The sequence below is a fragment of the Dermatophagoides pteronyssinus genome, unplaced genomic scaffold (assembly GCF_027571235.1).
Source record: "Dermatophagoides pteronyssinus isolate colony J.1.1.1.1 unplaced genomic scaffold, Derpt_VIB-CSIC_2022.12 sq0001, whole genome shotgun sequence".
NCBI lineage: Eukaryota > Metazoa > Arthropoda > Arachnida > Sarcoptiformes > Pyroglyphidae > Dermatophagoides > Dermatophagoides pteronyssinus.
The window spans coordinates 4,944,351-4,969,984 of record NW_027461525.1 but is presented as its reverse complement, the minus strand read 5'-3'; the positions used below and the strand labels follow the sequence as shown (position 1 = coordinate 4,969,984).

The 25,634-nt window shown below is 27.3% G+C and overlaps 10 protein-coding genes and 1 long non-coding RNA gene across 18 annotated transcripts; 4 read left to right on the top strand and 7 right to left on the bottom strand.

Moving 5' to 3' along the window:
• Positions 1-462: 462 nt before the first annotated feature.
• Positions 463-4,420, bottom strand: Polr3B (RNA polymerase III subunit RpIII128). Its single transcript, XM_027342844.2, has 2 exons — positions 3,766-4,420; positions 463-3,701 (listed from the first exon to the last, which is right to left on the bottom strand). The coding sequence occupies exons 1-2, from the start codon at positions 4,360-4,362 to the stop codon at positions 966-968; spliced, it is 3,333 nt and encodes a 1,110-aa protein (XP_027198645.1). The 5' UTR covers positions 4,363-4,420; the 3' UTR covers positions 463-965.
• A 57-nt stretch (positions 4,421-4,477) lies between these two features.
• On the bottom strand, positions 4,478-5,091 carry LOC113792891 (uncharacterized). The gene is made up of 2 exons (XM_027342848.2): positions 4,849-5,091; positions 4,478-4,785 (listed from the first exon to the last, which is right to left on the bottom strand). The coding sequence occupies exons 1-2, from the start codon at positions 5,015-5,017 to the stop codon at positions 4,556-4,558; spliced, it is 399 nt and encodes a 132-aa protein (XP_027198649.1). The 5' UTR covers positions 5,018-5,091; the 3' UTR covers positions 4,478-4,555.
• A 203-nt stretch (positions 5,092-5,294) lies between these two features.
• BicD (Microtubule-associated protein Bicaudal D) lies at positions 5,295-8,256 on the bottom strand. The gene is made up of 8 exons (XM_027342846.2): positions 7,965-8,256; positions 7,800-7,886; positions 7,251-7,727; positions 7,052-7,190; positions 6,373-6,978; positions 5,821-6,299; positions 5,506-5,743; positions 5,295-5,444 (listed from the first exon to the last, which is right to left on the bottom strand). The coding sequence occupies exons 1-8, from the start codon at positions 8,109-8,111 to the stop codon at positions 5,341-5,343; spliced, it is 2,277 nt and encodes a 758-aa protein (XP_027198647.2). The 5' UTR covers positions 8,112-8,256; the 3' UTR covers positions 5,295-5,340.
• Positions 8,257-8,986: 730 nt separating this feature from the next.
• LOC113792890 (uncharacterized) lies at positions 8,987-11,832 on the bottom strand. The gene is made up of 4 exons (XM_027342847.2): positions 11,682-11,832; positions 10,058-11,569; positions 9,843-9,989; positions 8,987-9,786 (listed from the first exon to the last, which is right to left on the bottom strand). The coding sequence occupies exons 2-4, from the start codon at positions 10,877-10,879 to the stop codon at positions 9,007-9,009; spliced, it is 1,749 nt and encodes a 582-aa protein (XP_027198648.2). The 5' UTR covers positions 10,880-11,569; positions 11,682-11,832; the 3' UTR covers positions 8,987-9,006.
• Positions 11,833-12,286: 454 nt separating this feature from the next.
• On the top strand, positions 12,287-17,881 carry LOC113792848 (uncharacterized). Of its 7 annotated transcripts, none has more exons than XM_075822865.1 (4): positions 12,287-12,488; positions 12,553-12,675; positions 14,394-14,491; positions 15,624-17,881. In XM_075822865.1, the coding sequence occupies exon 4, from the start codon at positions 15,688-15,690 to the stop codon at positions 16,552-16,554; it is 867 nt and encodes a 288-aa protein (XP_075678980.1). In that variant the 5' UTR covers positions 12,287-12,488; positions 12,553-12,675; positions 14,394-14,491; positions 15,624-15,687; the 3' UTR covers positions 16,555-17,881. The 7 variants fall into 7 exon arrangements, with proteins under 7 accessions (XP_075678980.1, XP_075678991.1, XP_075678977.1 ...); XM_075822876.1 differs by having other exon boundaries at positions 14,394-14,500; XM_075822862.1 differs by lacking the exons at positions 12,287-12,488; positions 12,553-12,675 and adding an exon at positions 13,879-14,013 and having other exon boundaries at positions 14,394-14,500.
• A 1,240-nt stretch (positions 17,882-19,121) lies between these two features.
• Positions 19,122-20,432, bottom strand: LOC142645738 (uncharacterized). Its single transcript, XM_075822816.1, has one exon. It carries the CDS (start codon positions 20,334-20,336, stop codon positions 19,137-19,139), a length of 1,200 nt encoding a protein of 399 aa, XP_075678931.1. The 5' UTR covers positions 20,337-20,432; the 3' UTR covers positions 19,122-19,136.
• Positions 20,433-20,477: 45 nt separating this feature from the next.
• Positions 20,478-21,832, top strand: slmo (PRELI domain containing slowmo). Of its 2 annotated transcripts, none has more exons than XM_027342805.2 (5): positions 20,478-20,828; positions 20,892-20,929; positions 21,003-21,258; positions 21,327-21,500; positions 21,568-21,832. In XM_027342805.2, the coding sequence occupies exons 2-5, from the start codon at positions 20,898-20,900 to the stop codon at positions 21,730-21,732; spliced, it is 627 nt and encodes a 208-aa protein (XP_027198606.1). In that variant the 5' UTR covers positions 20,478-20,828; positions 20,892-20,897; the 3' UTR covers positions 21,733-21,832. The 2 variants fall into 2 exon arrangements, with proteins under 2 accessions (XP_027198606.1, XP_075679020.1); XM_075822905.1 differs by having other exon boundaries at positions 20,489-20,545.
• Positions 21,828-22,783, bottom strand: LOC113792850 (uncharacterized). The gene is made up of 2 exons (XM_027342806.2): positions 22,568-22,783; positions 21,828-22,510 (listed from the first exon to the last, which is right to left on the bottom strand). Exons 1-2 carry the CDS (start codon positions 22,652-22,654, stop codon positions 21,968-21,970), a joined length of 630 nt encoding a protein of 209 aa, XP_027198607.2. The 5' UTR covers positions 22,655-22,783; the 3' UTR covers positions 21,828-21,967.
• A 357-nt stretch (positions 22,784-23,140) lies between these two features.
• Positions 23,141-24,031, top strand: LOC142645771 (uncharacterized). The gene is made up of 3 exons (XR_012846830.1): positions 23,141-23,299; positions 23,358-23,779; positions 23,858-24,031. It is a non-coding gene; the product is annotated as an uncharacterized LOC142645771 (long non-coding RNA).
• A 46-nt stretch (positions 24,032-24,077) lies between these two features.
• LOC113792854 (uncharacterized) lies at positions 24,078-24,656 on the top strand. Its single transcript, XM_027342809.2, has one exon. The coding sequence runs from the start codon at positions 24,209-24,211 to the stop codon at positions 24,488-24,490; it is 282 nt and encodes a 93-aa protein (XP_027198610.2). The 5' UTR covers positions 24,078-24,208; the 3' UTR covers positions 24,491-24,656.
• Positions 24,624-25,602, bottom strand: LOC113792851 (NF-kappa-B inhibitor-interacting Ras-like protein 1). Its single transcript, XM_027342807.2, has 4 exons — positions 25,288-25,602; positions 25,169-25,216; positions 25,015-25,110; positions 24,624-24,954 (listed from the first exon to the last, which is right to left on the bottom strand). Exons 1-4 carry the CDS (start codon positions 25,483-25,485, stop codon positions 24,721-24,723), a joined length of 576 nt encoding a protein of 191 aa, XP_027198608.1. The 5' UTR covers positions 25,486-25,602; the 3' UTR covers positions 24,624-24,720.
• Between the last annotated feature and the right edge of the window lie 32 nt (positions 25,603-25,634).

The following is a 25,634-nucleotide window of genomic DNA, read 5'->3' as shown; positions in this document are numbered from 1 at the left end:
AAAAAAACAAAATTCTCATTCAAGAATCTCTTTTTGATTCAAAAGAATTTTCCTAATGAATTCAGTCATTCGAATAATGACATTTTGAATGAGCCAAATTTTTTTTCTGGCAAACGATTCTCTCTCTTTCTCCAAAACAGAATAAATGATTCTTTCTTCTTTTTAATTGACTAAATGATATGTTTCAATCACGAAAAAATAACGGTTGCCATATTTTTCTATGAAAGAAAAATTTTTCATAAAAAACATTGACTTTTTAAAAAACAACCACCAACAACAATCAAATGTTTTTTTTGTAATGTTTTGGATGATCCAAAACCTACAAAACAAAAAAAAATTTCAAAAAACAATGATTTTCATTCTTTCAATTCAATTCAATTCGTTTGTTCGTTCGTTCAATCGTAACAACCAACCAACAAAACAAATTCATCAAATTTTTAAAATCTTTTTTTTTTATTAAAAAAAGTTTGTTTGTAATTTGCCGACTTTATTTTATTAAATAATAATAACTCAAAAGTAAATCAACCAAAAGAAACCAAATAGAAAAAATTATTTTTATCTCATTATTTTTATAATTATTATTCAGTTTCGATTCAGTAAGAGCAGAAAAAATTATTACAATGTTTTTTTCGGAGAAAAACTGATGATGATGATGATATAATCACAAACAGAATATCGATACTATCATCATATGGATGACTTTTTTTTTGAAGTTTTAGCGACAAAACATTGATAAGTGTGTGTGTGTGTGTGTGGCCATGTGTCATCCATTTGACGATAAAACTTCTTGAATGACATTTTGATTTTTTTTTTGGAAATGAAAAAATGAAATTTTTTTTTCTCAATTCAAAACTTTGAATAGAATTTCATTCATAATCACAATTTATGTTGGTGGTGGTTTTACAAATAAGGCGATAATTAGCAATATGCATGTGTATTGTCGGTTTTCCATCTTGTTTTTTGTTTCAAAGTTTTTTACTTAAACGAAATCCCATTGCCGGATGTATACCCATAGCAAATAATTCCTGTATTAATAATTTAAATGCATATGGTATACGAACTTTTGTTACATTATCGCTTGAATTACATAACATACAGAATCTTGATGCAACAAGAAAATTACAATTATGACATATTTCTACTTCATATACATCGGTTGAAAACATAAAACGTTCTAATAATGAATTAGATGTTCCATGTCCAATTAAACAATCACGTTCCATTTCACCAACACGTAAACCACCATTCCGTGAACGACCTTCAGTCGGTTGTCTTGTTAATGATATTGTTGGTCCAATTGATCGTGAATGTACTTTATCCATAACCATATGTTTTAATCGTTGATAATAAATTGGACCAATAAAAACTTCATTCGGTAATAATTCACCAGTAATACCTGAACAAAGTAATTCTTTACCCGAATATAAATGATTATGTTTATGCATTATATCAAAACAATCATTCATTGATGTTCCATTAAAAACAGTAGCATCATGTATTGTTCCTTTAAGTGAACCTGCTTTTGATGCTGTCATTTCTTTTAATTTTCCAACTGTCATACGTGATGGAAAACCATGTGGATTCATAATCTTATCCGGACTAATACCAGCACTAGAAAATGGTAAAATTGATTTATTAAATATAGCACCGATAACACCTTTTTGTCCATGTCTTGAACTGAATTTATCACCAACAATAGGTGGTCGCATTTGACGATATGAAACTTTGATTATCAATTCATCATCATTATTTGAAATAGTAACTTTATCGATTACCGAACTATTTTCCGATCGATAAACTAAACCATTATCATAGTATTTTGTTTGTTGATGTCCCAATAAATTATTACTATTTTTTACATCTGGTGATTGTTTATTGACTAATATCTGACCAGAATGTACTAAACTTTCAGGTGATGCAATACCATCACAATCTAATGTTGCATATTTATTCTGTGATTTTGTCATTTCATTTTGTCTAGGAAAATATAATGTATCACGACAACTACGATTTGGATAGGTTTTCAAATCAATTTTTGCATTTTTGTATACAAAACATCTTGCATAACCAAATTGTATACTAGATTTATTCAATATGGTTGCATCTTCAAGATCATATGCACTGTATGACATTACAGCTACGGTTGGATTTTGACCAGCCGGAATCCAATTAAACATTTTCATTGGTTTTGTTTGAACTAATGGATATTGTGGATATTGTATTGTATACAATAATGAATCATTACGAAGATTTTGATTCAATGCAATAACACCCATTGCTTGTTTACCCATTGCACATTGATAAGTATTACGTGGTGATTGATTACAATGTGGAAATGGTATAATCGATGCACATATGCCTAATATGGTAAACACTTCAATCTCCATATGTGTTGTATGTCCTGCTATAATACCATCATCATTCAATGCAATAAAACAATCATTCAATTCATTCATATCCAAATATTCAATGATGCCCATATCGATTAGATCATTAAAATTCATTACATTTCTTTCTACTAATTTACAAAATTGTTCAGTAAGACGATGTCGACCATTTTCATCTACAATTATATATGGACGACATAATCTTCCTGCATCCGAACAAATATACACTGATTGATGATAATCATTAGTAAATACAGTGGTAAATTTCGGTATATTTCCTTCACGTCGATTTTGTCGTATAAATGCTGTGAATGGTTTTGGATCAGTCACATAACCTACAATAACACCATTAATAAAAAGATAATATAAATTTAAATCAATTTGATCTAGATCAACACAACCATATGGAAGAACTAAATTGGATTCTGAACAAATTCGTACAATTTCATCATCACAATCTTCAGTGGATACTTGACACATAAGTGCAATATTTTTGACAAGACCACAACTTTCACCTTCTGGTGTATCACTAGGACAAACAATACCCCAATATGATGATTGTAATGAACGAGGACCAGTAGTTTTACGTGTTTTTTCAAATTGAGAATTAATACGGGTCAACATTCCCAAGCTGGCCAGATGACTTAATCGAGATAATACTTGTGATACACCAATTCGATTAATACGAAAACGTCGTATTGACCAATTACCCGTTGCGATTGCATTATTTAAAGCATGTGTTATAAGATTACTGGTCATATGTTTGGTAACATCAAATTGACAAACTTTAACTTTTGGTATCATTTTGTTTGCCGTACCCATTATGGTTAGATTATAACGTTTGAATGCATCTTCAAATAAAAAACCAATTAATGTTCCAGCCAATTCTAGACGTTTATTACCGTAAAAATCACGATTATCAATGTGATTGTCCGGATCAATATGTGCTAATAATAATCTTCGTACCATAAAAGCAAGATAGAAAAATTTTGGATAAAATGAATCATTTACAACGGGTATATGTGTCAAAACTGAATTATAAATAAAATAATAAGCTATTACTGCAGGATGACGACTACTTTCATTCGATAAGCTAATCTTTTTTCCAATAAATTCCAATGCATTGATTTCGGAATAAATTTTTGAATCAATACATTGTTCCAACGATGGTAATAATAATTTAAACATTTCCATATTACGTTCACAATCACGAAGAATTAGGCTAGTTATTTCTCGATCACTTAAACCTGACATTGCTTTCATCATAATGATAACCGGGACACCATCTTTAATATTACCATGTTTCACCATTATCTATGCAAAAATAAATGAGTTAATTTTGTTGTTTTTTTCTCTCATCTGATTCAAGTTCAATTACCTGTCGTTTTTTATTCATCTGCAATGTAAGACGAGATTTCTTTTCGGTTGCAATACATGTTACTTCACAGATAATTTCATCATCGTTTTTGAATGTGAAAATTCGATTTTTTGATTGTTGTTCTTGCATTAATATTACTTTTTCACTGCCATTTATGATGAAATAGCCACCCGGATCAAGTGGACATTCCTGTAATTGAAAATAGTCATCACGATTTTTTTGATTCAATACACAATTATTGCTGCGAAGCATAATCGGCATACGTCCAATCAATAAATTTTTTTGAGTTAAAACTTCTTGACCACGTGTATATTCGATGTCAACATAGATAGGTGCCGAATACGTTAAATCTCTTAATCGACATTCTTGTGGTGTTAATGAATGTTTATTGTGGCCATCACGAATTTCGGGCATACCAACATGAATGTTCAAATATTTGACATACCAATTCGGATCAACTTCTGATGTGATACGATCATTGGCTGCAACAATATCTTTCATTCCTTTGGCGATGAAACTATTGTATGAATTAATATGATGTTCGGCGATATCATGCACTTTGAAATAATTCTCGACAATCTTCCATAGTTTACCCATTTTGAAACAAAAATTCAAAATAAAATCAAAAAAAAAAAAAAAAGAAAGAATTTATTGATCAGACCACGTGAGATACTGAATTAACAATAACGAAACGTTTAGGTTGGAATAGACGCACAATTTTAAAATAAAATTTTATTTTTAATAAAAATTTTTATTTATTGATTTAAATTATTAAAATGATTAATACAAATCAAGAATCATCTTCGTCATCAGAATCAGAACTAGAATCGTTGAAATTGTTTTCATTTTCGAATAATAATACATCCAATTGCACTTTTTTCTTTGGTTCCAAATTTGTATCATCTACATTCGAATCATTATCATCATCTTCATTATCATCGTCTTTTTCGATATTATAACATTCATCAGCAGGATTTGCAGATTTTAAAATAGTTAGAAAATCCTTTATTCTAGGTAGAACTAGTATATTTGATACGAAAAAAAAGAATTAGAAAAAAATTACGAATCAATCAAAAAACAAACCATTTGAAGTTAATTTTTCAGTCTTGAATGATGTCATATCATTTTTACTACATTTATCAACATTATTTTCTTTATTATTAAAATTGAATAAATTTTCTGGTTTATTTTTAGCCAAAAAGAATTGATTTTCACATAAAAGTAAATCTTTATTTGATTTTGATTTTTCCATTTTACAATGTGTTTGATGTCTCGTGTTGACGTTTTTAGAATATATTCCATGTATCACTTGGTCTATGAATGAATCTCCATAACGACGATATTTTTAATTTTTCAAAAAATCAATTTTTTAAATTTTTTTAAAATTTTATTTATTGCATTTTTATTTTTCTATTAATTTGATAAGATATAAATTGTTTTTAATAAGATTTTTGTCATCGTATATATTATATATAGGAAAAATCACAGCTCCCGAAACAAACAAAAAAATGAATATAAAATGAAGGCTATTATAATCAAAATGTCATTTTAGTCAAAAGAAAAACATAAAATCAATCAATTAGGACGTCGAAGATTATTATTATTATTATTATTAGTTTTTGGTGTTAGACGTTGATTTAAGCTTCTCATATTTATTTTAAGATTTCGTCGATTTGTTTCTAATGATAAAAAAATGATTGATTTGAACAAATTTTATTTTATCACAAAAATAATAATTACCATTCTGTGCTTTTCCCATCGATTGTCTTTCTTTGTCCATTTCTAATTCTTCAAGTTTTTCAGTCAATGCCAATTTTTGCTGTATTGCTATACGTAACAATGAATTTAATGTTTTCTTTTCCTCTTCCGAAGCTTTATATTTTCGTTGTAATTCATCAATTTGTGAAACATAATCTTCACATCTAGCTGCAAACATTGAACGTAATGATGCAAATGTAGCAGCATCTTCTTTCAGGGCCTAACAAAAAAAAATTTTTGAATTTTTTTTGCTTTTGAGAAACAGAAAATTAATTAAAAATAACTTTTTTTTAGTACCTTGAGTTCATTTCTCAATTTTGTCATCGTTTCAGTCACAACGGCTTTTTCAGTCTCATATTTTGATTTTAAATTAGCCAATGCTACTTCGGCAGTTTGTTTGTTTGTCTTCAAAACAGTTCTCAGCGATGCAATTTGTTCACGTTTTGTCGACAATAATGATTTCAATCGTACAATTTGATCTTGTAAATCATCAACATCTTGAACGGAAACCAATGATGTTGGCTGTTCACAAACATCTTGTGGTGAATGTTTTTGTCGAAAATTTCTATTCTCAATAGCTGTATCAACAGCCGTTTTCAATACTTTTATCTGATCTTTAACGGTATCCAATAAATTATTGCACTCGACCGTTTTAATCTCTTCCAATATACCATATACTTTAGTTAATTTTTCTTTTAACTGATCAATCGATCGATTTGGATCGAAATTAGGTTGCAAATGATTGAGTATTACTCGATCCGGTGTTACACCGTTAACTATTTTTTGAACAAATTGAAAATTTAAAAATTTCAAAGATGATATTTTTTGTTTTCACATAAAATAACTTACTCAAACAGATATGATGATATAACGAGGCCAATTCTTCCGAAACCAATGATAATTCTTCATATGTTTGATTTGAATTTGAATAAAATTCATTTATCATTTTGGCTAATATTTCACAATCATTTTCATATTGTTTTGTTTTCATTTCATATTCTTTCATTGATATTTTTAATTTTTCTAGTTCATTTCTATAACCATTCAAATCAATACTAGATATTTTTGATTTAATCAATTGTTTAAGATTAGATAATTCTGGATCACTTATATTATTATCATTTGAATTATCATCAAGATTTAGATTATTTAATTCTTCAAATATTTTTTCAATTTTTATTGTTTGTTGTTTTAATTCTTCCCTTGCTTTTTCCAACATTGTTTGTGTATCATTTAAACGTTGTGTTAGTTGATGTTTTTGGCTATCCGATTCTTCTAACATACGTTCAAATTTTTTTATCTCATTTATATGTACTTCACTGAATAATGAACCTTCCAATGATGGTGGTTGTGTTATATAATTATCTGAATTATTAAGAAATTCATTTTCCAATTTTTTTAAGGCACTATTATCATCCAATCCAACTGTTTCATCAAAATTTTCTGTTTCATCATCTATATGAGAAACAAAGAAAAAAAACATTCAGTAAATAAAGATCAAACAAACAAAAAAAATCCCTATACTTACAATCAAATTTCAAACCAGTAAAACCAACAAAATTATTAATATTCAAATATGATTCGGAATTTAATTTTTTATCCAATTCTTTTTTGATAGCATATTTTTGTTCACGTTCCAATTGTAATGCTTCTAATGCTTCTTTTGTCTAGATTCGATATGAAAGAATTTTAATCATTTGATTTTGTTTCAATAAACAAAAACATACCTGTTTTTCAGCAATACTTTTCAATTTAGTACATTCTTCAATCTGTGTTTGTAATATATCAATTTCACCTTGTAAACGTTGTATTTCTAATTTAAATGTTTCAAAATCTACTTGTGATGATTTTAATAATGATACTTGTTTTTGTAATGATATATTTTCTTCTTCAAGTTCATTTATCTCTAAATGTAATCTTGATTCACGTTGTTTTGATTCTTTTAATTCATCAATAATTTTTTTTCTTTCTTTTTCATTCATTTCTTTTCTTTCTAATAATTTTAAATTTTCCTGATAACATTTATCACGATCATCTTTAACATTTTGTAATTCATTTTTAGCTTGTTTTAATTCTTTTCCCAATTCAATTACAGTACTAATAAAATGTTCTTCTTTTTTAGCACTTTCCATTAAAAGTTGTTCTTCTTGTTCGATTTCGGATGTTGCCGAAACACGTTGTATTGTTTGTAGTTTATTCAAGGCCTGTTGAAGTTTTCAACCAAAACAAAAATATTAAAAATTTGGTGAAAATAGCAAAAAAAATGATGATAATACCTCTTTGAGATCTTCAAAATCTTCATTTTTCGAATCATATTTACTTTCAAGTTCATCATATTTTCTTTGTAATTCTTCTTTTTCATCCTATATATGGTTGAAAAGAGAAAACAAAATTAATCAATCAATAATGATGATGTCAATTCAATAATGATGTTTCCATACCAACAACACTAAACCATATTGAGCTGATTGAATTTTTTCGGCCGTAGCTGTTTTTAATTCTTCATTCAATTGTTCAATACGTTCTTTGAGAGTTTGTATTTCATTGTCTCGTTGTTTAATATCATCGATAATTGTTGTTGGTTCCATTTTGTAAAAATGCACATAACCATTAAAAAAATAAATTTCCGATTATCCAGATTATCGAAAAACAAACTATAAAATAGTAAAAATTAAATAATACTTTTTGTAATAAATTCCAATTCGATCAATGTTAATTAATGTAAATTCAATGATAATGATGGAAACATTTTTTTGTTTTTTTCTGTCCCTATTTATTTTCATTGATAGATTTATAGATTTCAAAAATCAAAAATGAATGAATGAAAATTCATTCATAAATTTATTTGTTTGCCATAAACTGATGATGATAACAAATTAAAAACAACAACAATCTGAAAATTTTGACAACAACAACACTGATGATCGATCGAATGGAGAATCTCACTTGTGTGTAAATATACTTTTTTTTTTTGTTGATGTGTCAACAAACTGTGGCGGCGTTAGTTGTTGTTGTATTTCGAACGAATGAATGAAAATAACTCGCTTTGTAATAAAACCAACGGCAACAATTTTTCATAGACGGGAAAAAATGAAGAAAAGAAAAGAAACTCCTGGCCACTCTCGGTTATTATATTTTTTTTTGAAAAAATGAAAAATTGATGAATATAGATCGAAAGAGACAAGTGTACCACCATATAAAAAGACCAGTTTGTTAGTTTTTTTTTTCAATTCTTTTATTCTAAAAAACAAGAAAGAAAAAAAATACGCACACAAAGAATACAGAATTATTAAATGTATATAAAATGGAATGGCACAGGAAAACAAAAATCTTTTCCTTTCTTTTTTTTGGTATATATAATACATTAATAAAAAATGTTTGTTTGTTTGTTCGATAAATACGTTTGATTAGAGATGAGATACTGGAAAAAAAATTGTAAAATACTATATCACAGTTGAAGTAAATAGATAGAATGAAAAAAAATTATAATTCAGTTGTTGGTGGTTGTTGATGAGCTTGATTGAGCGGATAACGAACAGAAAATTCTTCCATTGCTGCATTTATATTGGCAGGATTTTTATAGAAATCATTATATGTAGAAATAAAAACAAATTCTGGTTTTGGATATAGATCAAATTGATTATTTTTAAATTGATTTTCGGTATATAATTGATTTTTAACAAAACCAGATAATTGATTACGACATTGAATGACCAACAATATGATTACACCGCCGATGATTAATAAACCGAATAAACCACCAATTATAATCGGTATATATGATTCCAATAGAAAGCAACCAAATTTATCTTTATGTAATTTGATAATAAATTTATCTTTCAATGAAAATGGTGAATAACAACGAACATCCAATGCATTCTGTTTCATTATGATTTCGCTGACATTTTCATTCAATAATGTTACCAAATTGAATATAGGAAATGTTATATTTTGATTGAGAAAATAATCTGGATTACTGCTTATTGTTTTGTTAAACATACGAATAAGATGAAAATTAAGCCATTCAAGGCTACAATTACAACTGAATGGATTGCCACGTACATCTAAATAGAGATCATATTTTTTATATTTTGTTATAAGATCTATTTCTAAACTTTCAAAACTATTGTTTGATAAAATTAACGATGAAAGTGAATAAAGATTATTGAATACATTTGAATCGATATGTTTCAAGGCTTGATTATTGGATAATTCAAGCATTTCTAGATTTTCAACACCATCAAATGCATCCACATGGATTTTCTAATTTTTAAAAAAAATAATGATCATCAATTCGAATGTTAAACAAATATACTTACAGCTAACGAAGATGCATTGGTTAGATAAATTTGTTTTAAATGTTTTAAATGATAAAATGATTTTGGATGAATAAATGGAAATGGATTGTTGCCAATATTCAATACTTGTATGACATTTTTTGGTAAAAATGATGCCGATGGTATAGCCTGAATACAAAAAAAAAAAAAAATGAATAAACATGCTTGATTATCAACAATTTCAACAAAATACTAACCATTAATGAATTATTATTAAGATTAAGAATAGTTAAATTATTAAGACCATTAAAACAATATGAACTTAATGATGATAGATGACATGAACTTAAATCCAATACGGTTAAATCATATAATGCAATAAACCAATTATCATCTAAATGTTCTAATTGATTCATACTGATATTTAAATTAATCAATTTTGGAATGTTTGAAAAAAGATTTGTCGATAATTTCATTATTAAATTATTACTAATATTAAGATTAATCAAATTTCGTAGACCAACAAATGTATTTTCATTCAATATTTTCAATAAATTAAATGAAAGATCAAGAATTTGTAATGAATTTAGATTCTTAAATATAGAACCATTAATCATTTCGATACGATTAAAACTTAGATCCAATATTTTTAATAAATTTAAACCGTTAAATGCTTTCGGTTCTAACATGGCCAAACTATTATTTTTCAATAAAATTGTTTGTAATTCTGAATTATATTGAAAATTATTATTAACAATTGTTGTTATTAGATTTGATGATAAATCAAGATAGATAAGATTTTTATAAACATCAAATGCAGTATCAATACGACGAATATTATTTCTTGGAAGATATAATTTTTTCAATGATGGATTTAATGTATGTGGAACATATTCTAATTGTGAACTAACACTACAATTAGTAATTAATAATGTTTCAATACAATCACATCCACGGGGACATGTTCGTGATGCGATAACGCTATTCACAATGATCAATATGATTATGATACTAAATGACAAGGCCATCATTATAGTTGTTGATGATGATGATGATATTTTTTTCATGATTTTAATCATCTAAACATACATATGATTATTAATTTGATGATAATTATGAATGCTAATCTAAATAAAACAGTATTGAATAATAATTTTGAGCAATAGCCGTAATCAAATGAAATTGTATATCCACAATAAAAACAAATGAAAATAGTGAGCGAAAAAAAATCAAAAACAAATTATCTTTGTATACAGAAACTTTTCCGATTCTTTGTTGTTCGTAAAAAAAAACTTTTCGAAAAGTTTCTCGTTTGATTTTCCTTTTCAAATCTTGCATCTCTTGGTCATTCATTTAGCTTCGTTTTTTTTTCTTCTACAAAATCGGGGAAATTTTGCGTGAAGGATTTTTTTTGAATGATAAAGATGATAAACCATACAAAGATCTATGACAAATGGATCAAGTTCATTTGACTAAAGTGAAAATGTAAATGTTCATTAGGATCATCATTATCATCGATGTTCAATGTTTGTCGTTTATGGAATGTCTTTTTTTTTGTTGTTGTTGTTCTTGCTACTTTTTAATTTACTTTTTTTCTTTGATCTCATTTCATTCAAGGCTCATTCACTTTTTTTTTCTTCAATATTACCTTGTTCAATTGGAAAACGATTTTTTTTCTTCTTCTTTCAGTCAAATATATCTATGACAAGATAATTGACCGACCAGCCGGACCAAACTTGTTACATCAAGTTGTTTGTCATTGATCCATTCTATGGATCGATCAATAGATTAATGATATTTCATTCAAATATGACAGAAAAAAAATAAAAAAAATCTTCTCAACATTGATTATAATGTTTCAAATTTGAATAATTATCATGCCTGTTCCAAGGGGGAGAGACAGAGAGAGATCAGGATCGATGAAATCAATTGATTTATTTTTATGTGAATATACATGTCAATAATATTCACAATTCAACAACAATAAAATATAAAATTATAATATAATGATAGGAAAGAAGAAAAATGACGAAATCTGTTTTTTTTTGACAACAAAAAAAATCTAATGTTTTTTTTTCATTTTCAGGGACATGATTCTCGAAATAAACAATCGATACATCCGTTATGAAAACAATCGATCTATCGATCGAATGTTTTTTTTTTTCTTTTTGAAACGGAAAAAAATATTATTGGAAAACTTTTGTTTCTTCGTTTTTCAACGACTACAAATAACATTGTCATTTGTTTGTGAAGGAAAATTTTTTTTTTGTAAAATTCTGAAAAAACCAATCTAGAATTTCAATATAAAATATGACACCATCAATATCGACTACAAAAAATTATCAAATATTGACATGTTATCTATTCTCACAAGTTCAATTTTTTTTTGCTCATTTTTTTCTGTTGTCTGAATGAAAATCAAGAAAAAAAAAATCTTCACAATCCCATATATCTGTGTTTGGCCATAACAACAACAACAACAAAAATAAAAATTTCACTTGTTTTTTTCCCCATTACGAAATAATACAATACCAATCATTATTTGTTATTGTCAAAAATTCATTATGGTTTCCGAACATTGTTAAATTTTGTGTAAAAATTTTGCCTTCCCCCTTATTATTTTTTTTGATTTCACAACACTTTCGAATATTGTCGATAATGATAATGTAATATGGATACCTATCATAGGTAAGAAAATTGATTAATTTTTGTTTTCACCATTTTTTTTCACTTTTCCCCCTTTCATTATTAGATATATATAAAAAAGCAAGAAAGAAAAAAAATCATAAAGATTTCAATCAACAACAATTCACTTGTGACATTGACTTCCGCTTTAAATTTGACATCAACATCCAAATGGATCACATGAACAAATGTATGTTTGCATTGCTTGTTTCGTTCCAGTTGGAACAAGCATCAAGCAAATGTTGTTGTTTTGTCGTTGTTGTTTTTTTCATTATTTCATGATCAATAGAGCAGAGCCAACGCCATTCAAATGGTAGGAAGACAGAGAGAGAGAGAGAGAACGAAATAATAAAATAATTGTGAATGGGAGGAAAATGCATACCTTGAAATTTTTGTATATATGAATATATGGTACAACATAAACCAATAACTTTTAAACGACAAAAAACAAAAATCCAAACACATCTTATGTGAGAAAGAGAAAAAAATGTTTCGAAGACCGAATGTCTTGTTGTTGTTTTTTACTTTTGTAATGAGAAAAAAATGTTCCAGAAGCAATAACAAAATTATACATATTTAAAGGTGTCTGTGTGTGTTTCTGTGTATATTTCATTCATTATTTGTCTTAAGGGCAATTAATTTTTTTTCTAAAATACATTCCATATGCAATGAAAACAGTGAGTTTCAACGAAGAAAAAAAAGTTAAGAAAGTCAATGATTATAATTAAAATCAGCAATTGTTTTTGGCTGATATATTTCGATAATAATAATAATAATTCACACATCTATGTTCATTATTGACGAAATTTTTTTGTTTTTCGTAAAAAAAAAATTTTTCATGCAGAAAATTTGTCACTTATTTTTCGTTTAATTTCATTCATTTAATATGTTGTTGTTGTTTTTTTTTTGAATTTTCAAGGGAAAAACGACAATTACAATCTATTCGGTGAATAAATAGAAAATGAAATTGATGTAATATTTGCATTCAGTTCATAATGAAAGTGCAATACCAAACGAATGAACGGAAAATACGTTTTTGAAATTTTATTATTATTACTAAATGACAAAATGGCTTTTCGATTTGATTGAAAATATCCGAAATCAAAGACTATCAATGAGAAAAAAAGAAATAATCATCTTTATCATTATAATAATTATGAATCGAAAAAAAAGGCTGGCGGCTAAAATCTCAGTTTCTTATCGGGAAATTTATAATATTTCATTGAAAAATCCCACAGCAATGTTATTGTGATTTATTCTTTTTCATCGCTCTGTCTATTAAATCAAAATGATATGGCTACATAGAGAATCACATCTGCATATTTTTTAACATTGTTTGATCATCATGAAATTGACCATCCATCCATTATTATCATCATTATAATCATCAAAGCGAAAAATTATCCACGAATGAATAAACAAACAGTAAAAAAAAATTATCGATAATTCAATTTATTAATTATCGTTTGTTCATGATCCAAAATTTTTTGCCACATTGAAATTCATATATGTGAAACTAGGTTACTTGGTCTGTTTCTCTTTATACTCTCTCTCTCTATTTTTTTCATAATTTAAATTCAATCATCATTTTTTTTCTCTTTTGTTTGTTACTTTCACTGTTAATTAATTATCTTCAATATTTTTTTATATATTATTTTTGGTCATTCTCTTCAAATCCAAAATATCATTTACAAATATTTTGTCTGTTTGTTTTTTTTCCTTCTTCATCTCATCATAATGATGACAAAAAACATATCCATATGCTATTGAAAGAAGATTGTATTGTGAAATTATCATCATTTTTGCTTCATCAGATAAACGATTTTTTCGTTTTCTTATATTTTATGTTTCAAAATATGTAACTAAGATTGATATTTTTTTTTCTTCAAAATATTCATTCACATACAGACTGCATCAAATGAAAGGACAATACACCTTGGATCAACATTGAATATATTCATTTCAATTTCACTTGAATTTCATTTCACAAAGATAAAATAAAAAAGGTAATCAAGGTAATATAAACTCAAGTATTCAAAAAAAATGAAACCGATTAATTTAATATTACAAGGTTGATATATTATATGAATATATAGGCAAATTTAATTACCCATTTTTTTGGTAGTAATATAGAGATTAATCTAGAATTTTCCGTTTCTCTTTTTTTACACAATCAATCAATCAATCAAATAATGAAAATTAATGATGTTATCGATCAAACGGAAGTTAAATAGGGAAAGAAAATTCAATTTTTTTTCAAACTTGGTCATAATTCAATCAGCAGCTGGTTTAAGGTTAGGATAATGAAATGAAATTTGATATTTTGCATCATATTTTTTTTATACCTATACAATGTTTATCATTGTTTGATTGATTGATTGATTGATTGATTGCTTGTTATTGAACTCAAACATGTGTAGATAAAAAAAAGTGTAGGCGTAATTTACCTGTGTGTAAGTGTGTTTTTTTTCATTGAAACATTTTTTTTTCTGTTTGAAATATCATCATCATCATCAGGTCTGTATTGAAAAGAGCTGCTGTTTTTTGTTGTTGTTTGGAGGGCAGGACAACAACATCTTTCTCGTAACAATAGCGGATTTTTTTTTTTTACTTTCGTCCTCAAAAAAATGAAAACAAAATAGAAAAAAAAACTTGAATCAAAATGAATAGAGAAAAGAAAGAGAGAGTGAGAGAAAACCGTAGTTTTTTTTCGAAAGATCATTCACTGTAAACGATGAACTGACTAACAGCAAAATAACGTGTTGTTGTTGTTGTTGTTTTTTTCCCCAAATAAAGATAATGGTAATAAGAAGACAGAAAAAAATGACATAAAGACACGGACAACATTTCTTTATTTTTCTTCATTTCTTTTTAAATTTTCTTTGTTGACCATTTTTATTTCGTTTATCAAAAACATCAACATCATCATTATTTGTCGTTTGTCGTCTATCATTTTTTTTTTTGCTTACCAAAGAAAATATTTTGTGACTTTAAGAATTTTTTTTTTTGTATGATATGGATTTTTTTTTCTAAATTAATCATGACGACAGCGATAATAATGGTGATGATGATAGATTTTGTTTTGTTTTGATTTTTTTTTCTTTTAAAAAATCATTTAATTTTTGTTTTTACTGGCAGAAATATCATCATTGTTATTCATTCATTTATTATTCCATCACTGCCTTCGATTTCGAAGAAAAAAATGATACCAGGTGTTTGTGATACAACAACAGATAAATCAACATCAACAACAACAACAACACCAGCAGCAACTACAACAATGATGAATTCACGTGCGATGAACAAGAAGAATACCTCAACAATACAAGTTATTGGTGGTACAATTAATCATCAACAACAGCACGGATTAATGTGTTCACAGCAATCAATATTAACAGCAATGGAACGTTTTGTACGTTCAATGAATAATATGGATGCAACCGTATTAGTACCATCAAAATTACGTGATATGGATAATATTGGTTTAAAAACCGAACGTCATATTATTCCATCAACATTTTCAAATATAGCTAATCAGACGAATGAATTACATAATTTTTTTATAATGTTAAATGATGTTAAAAAAGAATTATTATGGGGTTGTTCAACTAGCTCAACAATTACTTCAATGGCTCAATCATCATCACCTATATCGTCATCATCATCGTCAACTAGTCATGAATTTGTATATAATAATCATCGTAGAAATAGTACAATCAACAATAATACAATATTATTCAATAGGTCAATTAGTGTACAATCATCATTGACTAATCAATCGATAATAAACAATCATAATAATTCATCAATTTTGGCAATTAATAAACAACATAGTCGACAATCATCACAGGAAGATTGTCTTGGTAGTATTGGTTCAAGTGTATCATCATCATCCGATACTGAAAGTGATGCAGATTCAATGCTTACCGATAGTATTGAAGATTCAACATCACATTTATTTGTTTCATTTCGTCATCATTTACAAGGATTACATTCAATTCTTAATCAATTAGCTGATTCAGCTGATTTTCTTTCCGTTCGTTATCAAGAAGAGATTGGTGATATATGAAGAATATTGATCTAATGATAATGATGATGATTTGAAAAAAAATCATAAACATCATTTTTATTTGAAACAATTTAAATGCCTCATCTATTTTGTTTGTTTTATTATAAACTGCTTCTTCTGCCTATTTTTTTAGTTTCTTTTTTTAGTATTCACCTCTTTGTTTTTTTAAAACCACCACATCTGTGATTGTGTGTGTTCTTTTTATATTCTTTAATTATCATTTCATTCTTTCAAGATTTTGAATAATTCTTCCTCTATCAATCAATCAATCAATCAATCCATCCATCCATCATATGGACTAATCAATCTTTTTTTCTTTGGTTGTTGTGTTGTTCTCTCTTTTTCTTCATGTAATCAATCCATTTTTTGAAACAAAACAAAAAAGAAAGAAACTGTTATCTTATCATTTTTGTTATTTTTGGTTTATCATCATCATCATTATATCGACCATCTTTTTTTGTTCGTCATTCGCATCGTTATACAATCAAGTTACAAATAATTATTGGTGACAACAAATTATTCGACATGTAATATGTAACGGATGTTATTTCATATACTTTAATCTTCACTTCAGTTTTTAAAAAAATGATTCAAAATTCAAGTTGATACGATCCAACAACGAATTTAAAAACAAGCAAATGCAATAATGAAAATTAAGCAAAAGATTATCGATAAGCTGATCAAAAAAAATAAAAAAAGAGTCAATATCTCCTTATCATCATCATCATTGGCATGCCTTGAAGTAACAAGTGGCAGCGAATAATTTTGCAAATAAACATCATAAATGAATGATAGAACTCAACACGCATTATAATCTATAAGAATGATATTTGGGACACACTGACATACGTTGTATAATAAAAAAAAAAGAAAATTTCAACTTTTTCAACTTGTTGCTGTTGCTGGATGCTGTGGCAAATATTGACCACTTTGAAGTCGTCATTCAATCTTTAAAAAAAAGTAATTGTAAAAGAAATGATAAAAAATGGAACAAGAACGAACAATTTTTTTTTTGAAAATCGAAAGCAGGAAGAAAGTTTTTGAAGAAAATAAATAAATAAAAATATTTCTTCTTCTTTTTTCCCATTCAAGTTGATGTCTGATATTGAACGACAACGAATTTGATGATATAATAACAATGGTTCATTATTGGACACAAGATGATGATGATGATGATGATAACCTTTGGCACAACGATTGATATATACGTAGATTTTTTTTCTCCTCCCAAATCATATCACATCAATCATTTTATATTGACCTATTATAAAATTAGACCAAGAAAAAACAAATTATATTAATTAATTAATAATTTTTTGTAAAATAATTGAATTTTTGTTGTTGATTTATTGATTGATTAAAAAATTAGAAACAAAAACGATTCTTGCTTATATAGAATATTGCTGTTTGAGAAAAAAAAACATTTTTTTCCACCAGCATTTCATCAACGAACAAAAATAATATTTGATTAGCAAATCACGACGAATGTTGTTTTTTGTTTTTGTCTTCAGTTTCATCATTCATTTTTTCCCCATTTCATTTTCATTTGGTTTTTCTCGTTGTTTAAATTAAATGATGATGATGATGATGGTGGTGGTGGGGGAAAATAATATTTAATTTTTTTGTTTTTAGTATATACTGCCAAAATAAACTGCTACCTTATAACTGTAATGTGATATGTTGAAACATACATACACATCATGTGTTATCTTGACTATACCGCGGTTGAAGGTTGATGCGCTATTGACAAACCGTAAACATCACACAAACACACACACAAATCAAAACAAGCCGCTAATTTCTTACGAACATTTTTTTTCGGCCCAATTTTTTTCCATTGATTAATTCATTTTTTTTTTTAGTTGCTGTTGATAAATAAATTTCACAATCGGATATCACATGCTTTAGCCACCATCATCATCATCATGATCACCACACACAATTATTAAAACCATCAGGATCATTTGATTCAACCTTCTTCTCATGTATTAAATTTCGATAAAAGTGAAGAAAGAGAAACAAAGCTTTAAGCTAATTGTTAATTACCTTCTTTCCTGTTTTTTTTTCATTTTACAATTTATAATGGTTTGATGGTCAGAGTAACAACAACAACAACAAAAATCTAACTGTATTAGAATGGTTTGAGGCAAAATCTGTTTCTTTCGTTTGCTACTTTCACTTTTCACTAATCTATCTCATCATTGCCACCGATGATACTACTGTATTGTCTAAAAATCATTGTTGTTTCAATCATTCATCAATTTCAACAGAAAATAATCGATTATTAATCGATTGATTATCATCGATGATTTTTGCCATTGTATTTTGAAAACAGAATCAAATCCGAATGAAATGTTTTATTACAACATTATTTATATATAAATAGTAGCTATAAATGCATTGCGGTCGAACACCTCTATAATTGACCAAAGAATAAAAAAACTTTGAAATTTTATTTTTCAAAAATTTGAATGAAATATTCAAAAAAAAAATATTCGTCAAATGCGCAACAGTTTATAAATTTTTATCATCGTCAATGCCATCTAGTGATAGATAAATATTTTATTTGAATAACAAAAAATTCATGGCCAAATTGATTTATTTTTATTTAAATTTAAAAAATTAGTTGCCAAATTTTTTGTCAATTTATTTAATTTTTGTAAAGAAAATGATTGTTCATTTGTTGTTGTAAATAAGGTACATAGAATAAAATCTGTAGTATTTAATTTGCACATGATTAAATGATCATTACTAATAGTAGAATCTTGTTGATTGTCAGAATTAATATCACAATTACAAAATACGATTATTTCATCCAAATAATTTTGCACTAATGACTGATTATATACACAATGAATTCGAAGTTTAATGTTGAATATGATGAATGCTGAAATTGCTTCATCATCAATCAATAAGGTTGATGAATTCAGTACATTTGTTGGTTCTGTTGAGTCATTGATGGCCGGAATTTCTATTGCCATATGATCAAGATCAGAATTTTTGGAACTAATTAAACAAACGCGTAGATGTTTTGTCAACTGAATGATTGTCAAATTTTGTGGAATGGCATTATTTTCGGACGGAAGAAAAATGTTAATCGTTTTCATTCCTTTATCTAATACTTCACCGGTAATAGAATTGGTCAGGTAACAAATCAAACAAGTATGAATTTGATGATCGGAAACTAGTGTTGACCACCATTCTTTACTTGCAAATGTTAATTTATCTTCAACAAATAATGCCCAATATTGTATTGATTCTAATCGATTCAGTGAAGATAGAAATGAATTGATTGATTTTGATCGATCGATCGGTTGATAATGAACTGAATGAGCAACAATATTAATTCTATCAACATTAATGGAAACAAATAGATTTACTAAATAATCTAATAAATGATGAGCAAATTTGAGATCACGTTTCTGTTTGTCAAAATCTTCCATAAAAAATACATCAGGTCCACATGTCATCTGAATGGCATTTATAACTAGGACTAGAAAATGATCAAGATGTTTTTCACGTAATAAATATTCTTCTTGACAAAGAATAATTAGCAGTATTTTGCCCTTTGAATGCCATTTGATTTTAATTCGATTGGCTTTCGACTCAGCATATTTCAAGAGACAATCGTTTAACCGCGAAAATTGATTCAAACCATAGAAAACTGTAGATGAATTTAATTGAAAATCACTATTTATTGTTTCATTGTTTGAATTGGATCGTCGAATAAACAATGGTAAACCAATATCGATACTAAAAGCCATTAATTCTAACGAACACATTTCGAATGATGAATTTTTGATGAATTAATTTCGAAAGAATTTCTAATATGAGTTCTAAAAAAATCGATTAGACTATCGATAGTTTCGCTCGTCATTATTGCCTGATACACCACATTGCATAAATTTTATTTTTTTTTATAAAAAGGAGTGTAATTGTAAGGTCACAAATGTACTTGATTAACGATGTTCATACGAAGCAGGATAGAAATGTAAATCAACGAGAGCTAAATTATTTTTTTTCCCACAAATTTTTGACATAATTATCCTGGTAGATTAGATAGGAAAAAAGATAGAAAATAATCTTATTTCAATCTTATGCAACCATTCAACGCGTGATCAAACTAATAAAGCACATTTGAACTCGATTAAAAAAAGAAACAAAATTATTTCAATTTGGTCATCATCTCCTTATTCTTTTAGTATTAACTAATTATTTATTTTTTACTATTTATTCAATCCTGCTTTAATTTCTGTTCTCGTAAATTAAAAAAGGTTAGAATGATAAATTTTTTAAATATTGATTTCAAATCTAATGTAATATTCGATTCTTTTTAGAACAAAATGCGTATCTGGACAAGTGAACATACTTTTGAGTAAGCCGAATTTTGTTTGTTTATTCTTTCTATGTATTCATTATGACCTTTTTATTATTATCATTAAAAATAGACATCAATGGGATACAGTAGTACAGGCTGTATGGAGAAAATATCCAAATCCATTAAATCCTTCTGTGATTGGTATCGATATTCTTGATCGATCAGTTTGTCCACAAACATCTGTGATGCGTACACATCGTTTAATCGGCTGTAAATGGGGCCTTCCTGGTTGGGCTGAAAGTCTTCTTGGTCGTAGTAAAACATATGCAAGTGAATATTCGGAAATTGATCCACGGGCAAAAAATTTTACATTGAGATCAAAAAATGTAAGCCATTTTTTTCTTGAATAATTAACAGTGGATTATATTTGTTTCTTTTTATTTTGAAAAAAAATATTTCTTTTTGTAATGAACTGTCCATTATTGAACAATTAACGTACAAACCTCATCCGTCCAATCCAAACAAAACATTAATGACACAAGAAACGGTGGTCGAAGTTCATGGTATTCCATTAAGTAGTTATCTTGAAGATTTTGTTCATAAAGACATAATGAGAAATGCTGCAAAAGTATGAATGATTATAATTGAATGATGAAAATCTTAATTTTTTAATATTGAAATCTTTTTTTTCTCAGGGTCGACAAGCAATGGAATTAGTTATTGGAAAAATCAACGAAGAAGTTCATGATTTAGCACATAAAACAGTAAAAAGTGTTGATGAATTAGCGGGCACTACAAAACGTGTACTAATCAACGATGATCTTGTTAATCGAACACAAAAAAATTCTCTATCTTCCTAAAATTATAATAGCTATTATTATTATTATTATTATGATTGTTATCAAATTCTGTTCTTATTCGGACAATTATATTTGCACATAATTAACGCACATAATGAAATTAATGTGTATCCTTTATTTACCATACAAAAGAAAAAATGATATTTTAAAAAATTAGGAATTTTCCAATTAATTAAAGAATAATGATATATTTTTTTAAAACAAAAATTTTAAATTTATAAAAAAAAATATATTTCTATTCAAGTGTAGTTTGTATGTCGATTTTTTCGGTTTTTGTATCGATTATTCGAACATTTTGTAAAGGACGATCATTAGAATCGGTTGGTAAACTACTGATTCGAAAAATGAGATCCATACCATCAAGAACTTTACCGAAAACAGTATGATGTCCATCCAGCCATGGTGTTGGTACTAATGTAATGAAAAATTGACAACCATTCGTATCTTTACCAGCATTAGCCATACTTATAAGGCCAGGTTGACCATGATTAAGTACAAAATTTTCATCATCAAAATATTGGCCATAAATGGATAATGATCCAGATCCATCTTCACTGGTTATATCACCACCTTGTATCATAAAATTGGTTATGACACGATGAAATAAACTACCATTATAAGATTTTCCTTGATAACCTTCTTCCGAAGCTAAAGTGACAAAATTTTCCACTGTTTTTGGTGCTAATTTTCCAAATAAACCAATATCAATTTTACCGACAGTTTCATTACCAATAGCAATAGTGAATGTAACTTTATCGGTTACATCTATTTCATATGTCTATAGATATGAAGTTAATTAAAAAAATTATTTAGAAAAATTTCAAAAAAATCATACCTCAATATTAATCGATGAGAAAGCTAAGAAAAAAACACAAAAAACAATCTGTCGATACATCATGAGAATTTGAACCAAACTGTTCATTTTTGTTCATGACTATAGTTTAGTGTGCGGCTTTTGAAAGTTTGATTTTTTTTTCCATTTCTAATCGTCTAACATAGACGATAAGGAATACGATATTAGAAACATATGTGGTTAACAATAACAAACCCAAATGACTTTTCCTTTGAATGTATAAAAAATGTCCCAAAAATGTTTATTAACCACACCACTACCAACAATTCGTCCAACAATTGGGCGTTGGCTTGATGTGTGTTAAATAAACATTAAGAAGATGAAGAAGAAGTTATGCGAAGAAGATGGGTTTTTTGGTGTAAATTATAAATAGCAACTTTCAGTTCCATAGACACTTCCTTGATTCTTGTCAAGATGCAAAAAAAAAAAAAATTTGATGTGGATTTCGCTCATGTTTCTTTGGCTTTGATTTTTTTTACAAACAAACAATTATTTAATCGAATGTAACAAAAAAAATTTAATGATTATGAATGCGGAACCAAAATGATATTTAAAATCCGATGTTTACAACAAGATAAATTTTGCCCTTCAGAGAAACCTAGAGATGTTGATTTTTTTTCTTTTTACGTTTTTTCTTATTGAAACCACATTTTGACCTCATTGATTGGATCAAGTTTGTCAAAATAACCGATCAATAGTTATTAATCCATTTCGGTTGGTTTTTTTTAAAGAAAAGTATATAATTACCATTGATTAGCTTCGATTTTTCTAGATAGTTTATCAACTGCCATTGATTAACCGATCAACAACGGGAAAAGAAAAAAAAAATTTTGCGGTTCACTGAAAAACAATTAAATTCAATAGGACAACAACAACAACAACAACAAAAAATGATTGTCATCGGTTAAAGAGGCAAAATTGGCGGTCAATTTTTTTGTTTTTCGTTAAAGTTCATTGTTTTTGTTGCAAAACACTCGCTTAATTATTAAAACATACCGGGTTAAACACATAAACAGTGAAGAAAAAAATTAACTTTCAATTATATTAATGAACCTGATAAAATGGTTAAAATGGTGTGATTAATTAATGAGAGATAATGTTCATTTTTTTCACAAGCAAACACACACACACAATATAACACCCACATCTTTTGTAGTCCAGGTTCAATAATTAAGCCAAAACTATTATCATTAAGTAAATATATATTTTGCATGCATGTTTTTTAATTTCCGTTCTATTTTGTCCGTAAAAATGTTCGTAAAAATTTTCTAGTTATAAAAATGGATTTAAATATGGGATAAAGATTAAAAATCAATCAAGTTATCCGGGACTCATATATGTGATTCAAAATGTAATGCCAAAATCATTCAAGTGAAACTTCTCTTTACACCTTTTCTTTTTGTATTTGATCTCTTTTAATCAATGTTTGTTTGTTGTTATAATAAATTAAAGGTTCAAAGTTTTACTATAAAAACGACTGGGATTATATTTTTTTGTTCCATCAGTTGTTCTAACAATTTCGAACAAACTAATCTAAATTATTAACCAAGTGACCAGTGTTATTGTATATCATAAAAAATCATTTCGATTTCCAAAAACTTAATTCCGTTAATTCAATTGATCATGCAATATTCAAGATTGTTTTCATTGGCAACCATTATTGCCATCTTCATCGTCGCACATTTTGATGCAGTTTTTGGTGGTAGTCAAAAAAATGAAGATACGATAATTATTGGCGGTGAACATGGTTGTGGTCCAAAATTGGTTTACAAAGGTGGTGGCAAGAAAAAAGGCGATATCATCCTAATGAATGATTGTAAAAAGAAAAAAACACATTACATTCCGTATCCAGTTTATCATGGCGGTTATGAAGAACATGGTGGTGGTTATGGTGGTGGCTATTAATCCTATCATGGCAATAATTGAATGTTCATGATAAAATTCTGGTAATTTTTCATGCACCATATTCAAATTCTTTGTTTTATATGCGGCCTTGTTTTTTTTTTTCTTTTCTTGAACTTAATTACAAAATTCATAATATTTATTAAAATTTTCGCCATTTTATTTATCATTTAATAATAATAATAAATTTACAAAAAAAAAAAATATTATTTTTGTATTTTTTGATTAATAATTTATAATTCCAATTGAAGACTGCCTGTTTTTGATTTACGTGAAAACGATGATTTTGATAGAAAAATTATCTTCGATACTAAATAAATAAAACATTCGGATATGCTTTTTCGATCGGTTGCCGATACTTCGATGAATTTAACTTTTTCCTGTGCTACCCATTTACGAATTTCTTCTAGATTAATGACAGCTTCATTTATTTTGTCCATTTTATTGGCAACCATTACTATCGGTATCTAATATATATCGATGATATAAATAATCAAGATATACGCGTTGATAAATTATTCACTTACATCTTTTTTATCTTTTAATTTTTCAATATTCTTTTTAATCTGAACAGCCATCAAAAAAGAATCTTTATCATTGATAGCGAAAACCACCAAAAAAGCCTATTAAATCATTTAAATTATTACGTAATTAATAATCAAATGGATGTTAGAAACTTACATCACAAAATGAAAGGCACATTTTGATTGCATCGATATTTAATGTTTCCTATATGATGATGATGATTAAAATCAAAACAAAATCAATTTTAAAAAAATGTCATTAAATTCATTAAATACCATTCCACCATAATCATACAGAAAAATTTTTTCACGTGAATTTTTATCATATTCAACCATTGCACAATAAATATCTTCACTTGTTGGTTCATATGAATTTTTCAAACGATAATGATTACCATATATAGCTTCATCAATGATAGTTGATTTACCGACTCTAGGTGAACCTAGAATGGCAACTTTGAATGCATTTTTCATGATTATTGTAATTTGGTCAGCAAATGATGATCATTCATCTCGAAAACAAAACAAAACAAAAAAATTTGATGACGATTAACCATCAGCTATTGGCCCGAAAATCATAATAATCAACCAGTGACATCTAGTGAAATGATTTGATATGAATG

Coding starts and splice junctions, on each gene's coding strand:
- LOC113792890 (XM_027342847.2), bottom strand. CDS start 10,879: ATGATTAAAATCATGAAAAAAATATCATCATCATCATCAACAACTATA. Junction 9,990..10,057: donor TTAATAATAATTCATTAATG/GTTAGTATTTTG, acceptor TTTTGTATTCAG/GCTATACCATCGGCATCATT. Junction 9,787..9,842: donor CCAATGCATCTTCGTTAGCT/GTAAGTATATTT, acceptor TTTAAAAATTAG/AAAATCCATGTGGATGCATT.
- LOC142645738 (XM_075822816.1), bottom strand. CDS start 20,336: ATGTGTTCGTTAGAATTAATGGCTTTTAGTATCGATATTGGTTTACCA.
- BicD (XM_027342846.2), bottom strand. CDS start 8,111: ATGGAACCAACAACAATTATCGATGATATTAAACAACGAGACAATGAA. Junction 7,887..7,964: donor AATATGGTTTAGTGTTGTTG/GTATGGAAACAT, acceptor AACCATATATAG/GATGAAAAAGAAGAATTACA. Junction 6,979..7,051: donor TACTGGTTTGAAATTTGATT/GTAAGTATAGGG, acceptor TTTCTCATATAG/ATGATGAAACAGAAAATTTT.
- slmo (XM_075822905.1), top strand. CDS start 20,504: ATGTACTTGATTAACGATGTTCATACGAAGCAGGATAGAAAT. Junction 20,546..20,891: donor ATACGAAGCAGGATAGAAAT/GTAAATCAACGA, acceptor GATTCTTTTTAG/AACAAAATGCGTATCTGGAC. Junction 20,930..21,002: donor ACAAGTGAACATACTTTTGA/GTAAGCCGAATT, acceptor CATTAAAAATAG/ACATCAATGGGATACAGTAG.
- Polr3B (XM_027342844.2), bottom strand. CDS start 4,362: ATGGGTAAACTATGGAAGATTGTCGAGAATTATTTCAAAGTGCATGAT. Junction 3,702..3,765: donor AGATGAATAAAAAACGACAG/GTAATTGAACTT, acceptor ATTTTTGCATAG/ATAATGGTGAAACATGGTAA.
- LOC113792851 (XM_027342807.2), bottom strand. CDS start 25,485: ATGAAAAATGCATTCAAAGTTGCCATTCTAGGTTCACCTAGAGTCGGT. Junction 25,111..25,168: donor TGTGCCTTTCATTTTGTGAT/GTAAGTTTCTAA, acceptor ATGATTTAATAG/GCTTTTTTGGTGGTTTTCGC. Junction 24,955..25,014: donor AATTAAAAGATAAAAAAGAT/GTAAGTGAATAA, acceptor GATATATATTAG/ATACCGATAGTAATGGTTGC.
- LOC113792854 (XM_027342809.2), top strand. CDS start 24,209: ATGCAATATTCAAGATTGTTTTCATTGGCAACCATTATTGCCATCTTC.
- LOC113792850 (XM_027342806.2), bottom strand. CDS start 22,654: ATGAACAGTTTGGTTCAAATTCTCATGATGTATCGACAGATTGTTTTT. Junction 22,511..22,567: donor TCTCATCGATTAATATTGAG/GTATGATTTTTT, acceptor TCATATCTATAG/ACATATGAAATAGATGTAAC.
- LOC113792891 (XM_027342848.2), bottom strand. CDS start 5,017: ATGGAAAAATCAAAATCAAATAAAGATTTACTTTTATGTGAAAATCAA. Junction 4,786..4,848: donor TGAAAAATTAACTTCAAATG/GTTTGTTTTTTG, acceptor CAAATATACTAG/TTCTACCTAGAATAAAGGAT.
- LOC113792848 (XM_075822865.1), top strand. CDS start 15,688: ATGATACCAGGTGTTTGTGATACAACAACAGATAAATCAACATCAACA.